We start from the raw sequence: 10,165 nt of genomic DNA on the forward strand, positions 1-10,165 counted from the left end.
TACTGCTAAACCTGTGAGCATGACACGGGTTCGAATCTCACCTCAGCTTTCTAATGAAAGTCTTTAATTGGCTTATTGAAAAATCAGTGGCCACATGCAGTTCCTTCATATGTTCAGACAAGAGATCTGTGGCTCACAGGTTAGAGCGCTGCCTCACGGTTCAGAGGTTGCTGGTTCGATCCCAGCCAGATCTCTGCGATATGAGTGAGTGTTGTGTGAATGAAGGCGTGGGGATGATTCGGGTCCCCCCCGAGCCCCGGCACGATGTCCAGCAGGGGTTATACTTCTTGACAGAAAAAAAATAACATTTTAGCTGTATACATTTCCAGCTCTGCCGTCCCTTCCCCACCTGTTTAGGTTACCATCATTTGCTTTCCAGAGGGGTGAGCCTCCAAAAAGAAAATGATGGTAACCTACATGTTTAGTACACAACAAAACACAAACATAAGTTATGAGTCTTACCTGTCCATCAGCGGATGTCCATCATTACAGTGAAAGTCTGTCCACACGTCCCAGAGCTCTGCTTCTGTTCAAACACATCCCTTACTCTGTAGAGGAAAGATAGAAATAAACAGACATTACTTTATATAGTACATCTAAACCATCAGCATTTAAAAGTTAGTATTTATAATCGTACATAAAAACATACATACAAAGATACATACTTAGTTGTCAAATAGCAAGTGGCCTATTTAAACAAGATTTTAGGTGCAAAAAACAACACATCAACAAATCTATGCGTGTTTGTGCTTTAGTGTCCGCGTGGAGACACATTAAAAACAACATGAAATTCATCATAACGTAAATCATAACATAACATAAAACTGGCAGCGGAGCACTGCTACAACATATCAGAAAAAATAATGACACATCAAAACTGAAATACTTGGCTATTAAAGTAAATAACGACTTGAGTGCAAAGAGTAAGTACTTCAATGGTTAGTGCAAGAGAAAAGCACTGCATGTGTGGAGTTACTTACAGTGACTCTCGATTCCTGCACTTTATCGCAGCGGGTGTCGGTTTTGTTTGTTTTTGTGCTGGAATAGATGCTGTTTAATGACATTAAAAACACTGTCCCAGAGCTGTCATCTGCAGGATCTGTATTTTAAACGGTCTGCACATGCTGTCACAACAAGCGTCATTCTGTCACTCATCTGAAGCGCTCAGACTGAACGTGAAGCCGCTTCCGCCGCCTAGTGGAGCGGAGGAACAACTGCGCTTCAGTTTCACTTACGAGCAGACTCAAAGACATCTGCTCCCTCGTGTGGTCAACACATCTATCAGCTTTCATTAATTAAAACGACAAACGACAAGGTGGCCGGCCAGTCTTGGATTTAATCATGCGTTTATAGCAAAGATTGACAGGTTATTTGAAACCAGGACAGATTTGGACAAATGCCAATTAAACCCTGTATCAAAATGACAGCTGACAAACTAATGACTAATATTATGACTAAACCGAAATGTTTTGACTTATTTTTAATAATTAATAGAACAGACACATGCATGAGATCAGATCAGTTTGTCAGCACACAGCACCACCTTGTGGACAATACGTGTATCTGCAACTATCTGTAAAACTGCATTAGGAACAGGGCTGTTTAATCCTGCTCCTGCTGAGCCACTTTCCTGAGTTTAGCTCCAAACTGACTGAAAACACCTGAAGCAGCTAATCAAGGCCTTAAGGACCACTAGAAACCTCCCGGCACGTTTGTTGGACCCTATGTTTCTTATTAAAATAAAGAATAATAATAAGAAAATTAACAAATGATGTTATTTACATGTTGTGTGTTTATCAGGTTATCAGTTTGAGTTCTTAAAGATAATTATGAGTGTTTGTCCATTTGATTCTGACTGATTTATTAATACATTGATCTTGCGAGTCCTGAGATCAAATCATGTAAAACAAAGTCAAAATCTCAGTAAAACCCTGTTGTCACAAACTCTGTGGCACCGAGGATAATTGCTTGCCTTCAAACTTGAGCATCTATTGCTTATTAAATATTTCATGATGCAGTTGCTAAACTAAACATCAAAGAATAGCAAAATGCCACAGGCTCAGTGGATGAGTGTTTGCCTTTCATTCACCAACATCTGGGTTCAAATCCCACAAATACTATTGTTCTTCATTAGTTCAAACAAAGTTCTTAATAAAACCTCATCCAAAACACAAAACCACTCCACAGATTCAGTGGCTCAGTAGATAAAGCACTGGACTTTCATCTAGAAGACCTGAATTCAAGTCTCACTATTGATAACTTTAAATTGTTGTCGTTATATTCAACAAAGTGCCACAAAAGCCAGGTGAAAGCTACAGTGGGTTAGTGGTTAAGCACATGTTTTCGGTTGATAAGGCTGTGATTGAGGCATGGGTTCAAATCCCACCTCAGTGTGTTCAGACAGCTGTTAGCTTTGACTGATTTATTGTAAAATCACATGCAGGTGAATAGTGAAATATAGGTTCCTTCACATGTTCAGACAAGAGATCTGTGGCTCACAGGTTAGAGCGCTGCCTCATGGTTCAGAGGTTGCTGGTTCGAGCCCAGCCAGATCTCTGCGATATGAGTGAGTGTTGTGTGAATGAAGGTGTGGGGATGATTCGGGTCCCACCCGAGCCCTGGCACGATGTCCAGCAGGGGTTATACTTCTTGACAGAAAAAAAATAAGAGTTTAGCTGTATAAATTTTCAGCTCCGCCGTCCCTTCCCCACCTGTTTAGGTTACCATCATTTGCTTTCCAGAGGGGTGAGCCTCCAAAAAGTAAATGATGGTAACCTACATGTTTAGTACACAACAAAACACAAACATAAGTTATGAGTCTTACCTGTCCATCAGCGGATGTCCATCATTACAGTGAAAGTCTGTCCACACGTCCCAGAGCTCCGCTTCTGTTCAAACACATCCCTTACTCTGTAGGGGAAGCACATATAAATCACAAAATTAAACACAGATAAACAAAGACTTTAATTTTATGTAATATGTACTATATGTACTATACTATATTTTTAAATAATTTAGATGTTTAAAAAAAATGTAACTATATTATAGACAAAGATTTAAAACCAGTGGATTGACATATGTAGTTCAAACTTCAAAGACATGACACATTTCATGACACTCAAGGCTATTCTATTCATATACAGAAACTAACTTCAATACACCTGAACTAAAAGACTTTTTTTCCCTGTTGTCTTTAAAGTAAAATGTAAAGTCATTTTGTTTTTATATTTAAATATGTTGTCTATCAAATCAAAGTCCATGAATTTAACGTGTAACTATCACGCAAGCCACTTTGTTGTCAAGTGGTAATAAAAGTGTATATATATATATATCAATCATTCATTTTGATTTATTTTTATATATGTGTGTGTGTGTGTGTGTGTGTGCTTTGACCCGTGTATGAAAAGCAACAGGATTAAGATACATTTTCAAGGCTATTTTATTGTTAAATAAATAAATATTACAAAGTGGACAAGAAAAATATCTGGTTGAGATTTCTGATACCACTTTTAGATCAAAGAAGAAAACAGTCTTAGTGCGACCCGGGCTGCGTTCAGCCCCGACAAAACGGTGCAAAAGTTTTTTAAACGGAAACGGTGGTGCGTTGAACACTCTGCTCTGACGACGCAAGAGCTACAACTACGGCAGCTGAGAAGGCCAATCTTTGTGTTCTTTTTGAAGAATTTTCAGGAGCCTGATGAAATCGGTATAAATACGTGTTTAATACTGCAAAATACGCTCGATGGTACAGTCACTGCCCTTGCCCTCCAGAATAAAAGAGAACATCCCAATCGAGTGAAGGGATTTGTGAAAACTGTGGTTCCTAATTATTGTGATCCAGCATTTGCCTCGCATTTCAGGATGAAAAGACAAACAGGTGAAGGATAGCCTAATCCACTTCTTACCTCCAAGACTGTCTTATGATCTATATGACCTTATTATTTTTATTGTGAGTATTAGGCTTATCATTATTGCTGATCACTGTTGTTGTGCTATGATATTGTAATATTTACCATTATATAATCAGAGGGGTATAGAAAAGTTTATGAAAGTGTCACTCCATAATACAATAGCAAAATATATAAATATGTATAGTATTTTTATGTTACATTAATCAGTATTTAACACACCTTCCTAAGGAAAGGATATGGACCAGAAGACATTGCAATTACTAAATGATATTTAGACAGACTTAAAGAAGTTCCAGATCTATACTTGTGCTCTTATGATTTCAGTTATTTTGCCTTTAAAGTAAATAAACATGTGCAAACAATATACTTGCTCTTGTGAATTTATTTTGATGTTAATTACATTGTGCGAGCTGTCTCTTTAATACCGCGTGGTTTATATACATGTTGCTGCTGATTGAGCTGACATTTTTGACACACCCACCAAACAAGAGAAAATGTATCTCAAACCCCTTTGCACACGGTTTCCAGGAAACATGTCGTTCAAACCGGAAACCGTAGCCAAACGTAGCGCACCGGTTTGAGCTTGAACTTGCCCCTGTTAAACTGACACACCTTTCCTCTCTTCCACGCTGCTATTGGTTAAATAATATGCCCCACCCTTTAAAGAAAACAACCAATCCGGAACGAGAGGCGGTGCAGTTCTCCACTCCTATTGGTCTGATTCGTTAATCAATCACACTGTTTGACAGCACGTAAACACACCCACCAAATCCAGCTCTTCATCGCTTGATTAAAAGATATATTTAACGGTTTTTTCGTTTTGTCCTTTAAATCACTTTACATGTGTACAGTTACACATTTTCTCCGCCTGCCAAGTAAATATTGATATTTGATAATTTAAGTGTGAATATGGTGTTTACGATGCTTTCTATTTATAATTTCATAAATCTTTGAGACATTACATTTCTTTCAACAATATTACCGTCGATTATATATTTACAAACAGCCTCGGTTCTATTTTCTGGAAACTCAATTCGAGGAACTGTATCTCGTAGCTCCGTCCACACAGTTAGGTTGAGTGAAATTACATTTTATTAAACGATTAACTGACTCCCTAATAACTTCACATTTTAATATCACATTTCGATAAACGTGTGTTGTGTGAACGCGTCATTCAAAAGCCACAGACGCGAGTGTAGTGCTTGTTTTCCTGTCACTGTCGGGTTTCAGTAACTCACATTGATTTGAACTGTTGTGTGTCTTCTGACGGTTCTACATCTTCTGATCACGTTCATGTTGTCAAGGATCCGAAGTCTCTGAAAGTGCTTCTGCCGCCTAGTGGAGCGGATGGAAAACTGCACTTCACTTTATAACGTGTCATGTCGTATTACAGCGTCAACAGACTCATAGTTGCTTCAATTTGGCTCATTTACTATATGCACAAGCGACAAATACATGAACATTTTCATACTCCAGCAAAACTCCATATTTGTTGTGTTAAATGAGAATAAATGCATGTAAATAATTGGTGAACATCAGCTCCCTCTTGTGGTCAATTACGTGAAACTACAAACCCGAGGTGGTCGGTCAAAGGTGAGAGGACTTAAGTTTATATTTCATAAATTTAAAAACAAAAATATGATTGTTCAAAGTCTCGGCCAGCATAACAACACACATTTAGTAGTTTCAGTAAATGATCCAGATATGCTTGCAACCAATGGGGTAAGAAAGATAAAATGTCTGATGTTCTCAATTCAAAGCCAAATGCCCATGGTATAAACTTTTGTTTTTTGTTCCCACTAAGAATTTTGAGAGAGAAAAAAAGAAAGCAAAGTGTGAGGAGTACTGTCATAAAAGGAAAATGTCAAAACAAACGAGTTGCATCCCAAATTATTTAACGATATGTGCAGTTTGGCAAGATCAGGGTTTCCACACTTTTTTCCACAATTCTTAAATCATGTACTCTTACCTCGGAATCTTCTTCCACAGTGTCTCGTTCAAATTTCTGGTTTTAATTCATGACTTTTGTAGTTTTTAAAAATCAGTGTGCACAACTTTTGTCAAGAGTGAAATTTGAACACAAAATTGTCGCATCATTTTGTTTAACAGAAAATTATTTTCAGGTGCATGTACTTTTAAGGTGCTTTGGATAATTAAGCATGTGTCAAATGTGTCAAAGATTGCAACCCCAAAAGACTTATTATGCATAAAATAGATATATAGAGCTCACAACCTTGACAATTTTTATAATCTCTTTTTATTTAATTATTTGTGCTTTAAGCAGGGCAGTTATTTAAAACATTGTATGCTGGGCATTTATTAATGCCTGTAGTACAACAGAATTTAGAGACTGCTGGTAACCAAATTCACAACATTTACACATACAAATAATCACTCGTTCAAAAAAAGAAAAAAGAAAAAAAAAGGTGGTCAGTCATAGGTGAGACTGACCAAAAAAAATGTATACACAACCTCAGTAGATTCAGATTGATTTCTCAGTCTAGTGTTCCACTGTCCCGTCATCGTGACATGGAGTTCACAGCATCCTCTTCTGTTCTCAAAGAGAACTGCAGCAGAATGTCCCACTGCTCTGCTACAGAGAGGATTCAAATAATTCCGTAGCTTATGCTGGATGTGCTGATTTCAGCTGTCCTGGAGGAGGTCATAGGATCCACTGGAAATCACTTGATGCTTGTCTTCTTCCTTTTACAAAAGACAAAACAGATCCACTTTAGTGTACTTCAATTTGAACACATTCATTTGAGGAAATATTATAAGGAAGGTTGGTATAATGTAAAATAAGTCTTGTAAGACATAATAAAAATTCTAAGCATTTAAGCAACCATAACAATATTACCCAGCTAGCAATTTTTGGTTCCCCAAAATGTTTCAATAAAAATAAAAATAAAAACTTCCCTGCAATATTCTGGGAAGGTTAGTTTCAGGTTATTAAAAAAAAACTATTAGAGAACATTTTTATTATTATTTACAGGTTATTAGGTTTATTTAGGTTTTTTATTATTATAAAAATCAATCCCTGCAACGTTCTGGGAAGGTTAGTTTATTGTTATAAAAATAAAATGTGAGGTTATTACAAAAACATCCCTGCAATTTTTTGGGAAATTAATTTATGGTTATAAAAATTAAGCCTAAAAATAACCATTAGAATATATTCTGGGAAGGTTAGTTTTTCGTAAAAAAAAAAAAAAGAACTTACAGAGAACTTTTTTGATTCCCAAAAAATAACCAAATGGGAACCATATGGGAATGTTAGGGGAACGTTGTGTGTTTGCTGGGTAAAAAAGCTGCTTCTCTTACATTTGACTCGCTGACCGTTGGAGTTTGTTCTTTTGTGGCAGGGAAAGAGTCATATACAGGATTACTGATGTTTGGACTGGATTCTGATGGGTTCACATCTTCATCCTCCTAAAAATACAATAAATAAAGTGATTATGTATAAACGCACACCACATATAGAAAAAAAGAAAGTGTATAGGGCTGTCAGTCGATTAAATTATTTAATCACAAATAATCTAATACACAAAATAACTTCTGAAATTCTTGCATTTGGCAATTTGTGTGCATGACATTCAGTAGAATAATTTCATTAAACTTTCTGCCTAGGTTTTAATTATAAATAAATTATTGATAAATAATTAACTTAATCCACTAATGTGAACTTTGACAGCCCTAATACAGAAACGCGAACACAAACAAGATGCGTAAACAAGGATTACCTTGAAATAATGGAACTGGAATGGCTTTGTTTTATGTGTGTAGAAATTGTATCCCACAAATCCAGCTGCTACGATGAGGATGATGAGCCCCAGGATGCCGATGCCCATCCCAGCCTTATGAGCCGGGTGGATGGATGGAGGTGGAGGGGGAGGTGCTTTCAATGGGCCCTGCAGAACATGGATGATCCCATTGGATGCCAAAATGTCGGAGTCTATGACATAACGGTCGTTGATGTATCCCAAGGAGGTCTATGAAGATGAGAGTTACGACAAGCAGATTAAACACGTTTATCCACGTGACTCAAATTATTTAATATAAATGGAAGTAAGTCTGCATCCTCACCATTATTTGAGGGTTCTGGAGATCAGGCACACCCGTGATGGTCAGGCTGTGTCCCAGTCGTGTCCGGACATGAGTGATGTTAATAAGAGCCTGCAGTACTAAAGCCCTCCCATCCAGTAGGTGGTGCTCTATGTCTCTGCCGCTCAAAGTCTGTTGAACACATAAGGGGCATTAACCAATGGGGCCTACAGGGGTTTTCAAACTAGGGTCTGGGGTCCTAGTTTATTTTTTAGTACTGTTAATGTGTTTACTTACAGTATTTATGAAGTGTTCAATACAATTTTTTTTAATATACTGCTTTGGAATGATTCAGTATTTATTGTGAAAATTGCTTTATAAATAAATCTGAATTAGAAATCTGAATTTTAAAACATTTCTTTTTATACGTACACTACTGTTCAAAAGTTTGGGATCATTACTTTTTTTTTTAAAGAAATTAATACTTTTATTTAGCAAGGACAAATAAAATGGATAAAAGGTGACAGTAAAGACAAAAAAAGTCTATTTCAGATAAATGCTGTTCTTTTGAATGTTGTACTCAAAGTATCCTGACAAAAAACAGCTTCTACAAAAATATTAGGCAGCAATACTGTTTAATTAATTTCAACTTTTTAAAACTTTTGAATGGTAGTGTATCTAATATTACCCTAACAGTTGGTAAAAAAAAATTTTGACAGCTTAATACAAAGTAAATATTTTAAAGATAATATTTTAATAACTTGCTTTGGCTTTAGCATAGTGACAGTATAAAAGCCAATTATTTAATTTTAACAATAAGTTGTCTTTATAATATCACACCAAATATTTTTATCTATAAAATATAATTATGAGCTGAAAGACTTTCAAAATCTGACCACTGTTGTACAAGTCATGCATCAGTGGTGTTACTCTGAGATTAAAAGTGAAAAAAAAAAAAAAAACACTTTTAAAAATATTACAAAATATATTTAAAAATACTTTAAACAAAATGGCAGCAACATTTAAAAGTATAAAAGGTGTATGTGGAAATCACCTGATTGCTAAAGAGACCATCATTATCAGGTACAAAGAGAGTGGACTGGATAGTGATGTTACTTAGGCGATTCACAAACTCCTTTCCTGATGCTGAAGTTGAGTAATTCAGGATTTGCTAAAAAAAAAAAGACAAAGAAGGTTCATAGAAGGTTCACCATGTCCATAAAATCATTTCAATGCTTTAACAAAAAACAAACAATCAAACAAACAAGCTCTACTCACGGCCAGGAAGTTAGACAGGGTTGGTCTAGCTGAGAGAACCTGCAGCAAGTTTCCTGTACAGGAGTATCCGTCACCAATGTAGCCAGTTTTACACTCACACTTCACATCTGAAACACACACAAACCGTCTAAACAAAAAATTCCCCCTGCTTGTATACACAGCTTCACATATATCCCATGATGACTTTTACCTTTCACTCTATAACAGAATGTGTCCCACATCTCACTCAAGTTATTGCGGACACCATAGTCCACAATCCCCACGTGTCCAGAGCCACATTTAGGGTTAGAGAAGCTCATAGGATACGCTACCCTCGCTTTGTCAAGCCAGCCTGCTGCGCACAAGTTATAACCAGCCTGCAGGACAAACGTAAGGGAAAAGACACCCGATAACATTCAGACAATGAGCTGAATGAGAGCATGAGAATGAGAGGTATGACAGCTAGTGTTACTGTAAGAGCACCACCTGCTGGGCATAGGACAGCTGTGCGTAAGTAGCGATAGTGCCTTCTGTTTCTTTGCAGGCCTCCTGCGCCATTGTATAGTTGAGTTTGTATGTTCCCTTTGATGAGCGATAATGAAAAACTCCCAATGTTTTATCTAAAAGAAAAAAAAAATATTTAGCCTAGTGAACTGCCTACCTAGACAACATTTTCTAAAGCAACCCTGCATGTACTCTGTCAAGAAAAAAAATCCCAGAATGGGTTGCGATAAGCAATATGGCATACAAGAAATATTGATTTAAAATATTTTATGCAGTACTAAAGAGGTATTATTATTTTTTTAATTTAAAACAATTCTAATTTAATTAGATTTAATTTTAATTTAATTTAAATAAATAAATTACAAATATTTTTAGAAAAAAAATAAATCTTAAATAAATTAAATTGTATTTTTTTAAAATCCCCTTATTTAGCTTCCTAGGTGCATATATATATA

At 36.3% G+C, this 10,165-nt stretch overlaps 1 protein-coding gene and 1 long non-coding RNA gene across 3 annotated transcripts in view; both read right to left on the minus strand.

The window, feature by feature from the left end:
- Window positions 1-108: 108 nt before the first annotated feature.
- LOC107656278 (uncharacterized) lies at window positions 109-5,221 on the minus strand. 2 transcript variants are annotated; one of them, XR_001630548.1, is made up of 5 exons: window positions 5,150-5,221; window positions 2,825-2,910; window positions 981-1,050; window positions 463-548; window positions 109-286 (listed from the first exon to the last, which is right to left on the minus strand). It is a non-coding gene; the product is annotated as an uncharacterized LOC107656278 (long non-coding RNA). The 2 variants fall into 2 exon arrangements; XR_001630547.1 differs by lacking the exons at window positions 2,825-2,910; window positions 5,150-5,221 and having other exon boundaries at window positions 981-1,313.
- An 818-nt stretch (window positions 5,222-6,039) lies between these two features.
- Window positions 6,040-10,165, minus strand: part of LOC107656211 (stabilin-2-like) — a 35,302-nt gene continuing 31,176 nt past the window's right edge. Inside the window, exons 59-66 of the mRNA XM_016443977.1 lie at window positions 9,693-9,826; window positions 9,418-9,583; window positions 9,228-9,334; window positions 9,004-9,120; window positions 7,992-8,141; window positions 7,649-7,897; window positions 7,230-7,337; window positions 6,040-6,614 (exon numbers count right to left, since the gene is read on the minus strand). Of these exons, the coding sequence (XP_016299463.1) occupies window positions 6,555-6,614; window positions 7,230-7,337; window positions 7,649-7,897; window positions 7,992-8,141; window positions 9,004-9,120; window positions 9,228-9,334; window positions 9,418-9,583; window positions 9,693-9,826 (1,091 nt within the window). The 3' untranslated portion in view covers window positions 6,040-6,554. The remainder of the gene's footprint in view (window positions 6,615-7,229; window positions 7,338-7,648; window positions 7,898-7,991; window positions 8,142-9,003; window positions 9,121-9,227; window positions 9,335-9,417; window positions 9,584-9,692; window positions 9,827-10,165) is intronic.

The sequence above is a fragment of the Sinocyclocheilus anshuiensis genome, unplaced genomic scaffold (genome assembly GCF_001515605.1).
Source record: "Sinocyclocheilus anshuiensis isolate Anshui unplaced genomic scaffold, SAMN03320099.WGS_v1.1 scaffold183, whole genome shotgun sequence".
Classification (NCBI taxonomy): Eukaryota; Metazoa; Chordata; class Actinopteri; order Cypriniformes; family Cyprinidae; genus Sinocyclocheilus; species Sinocyclocheilus anshuiensis.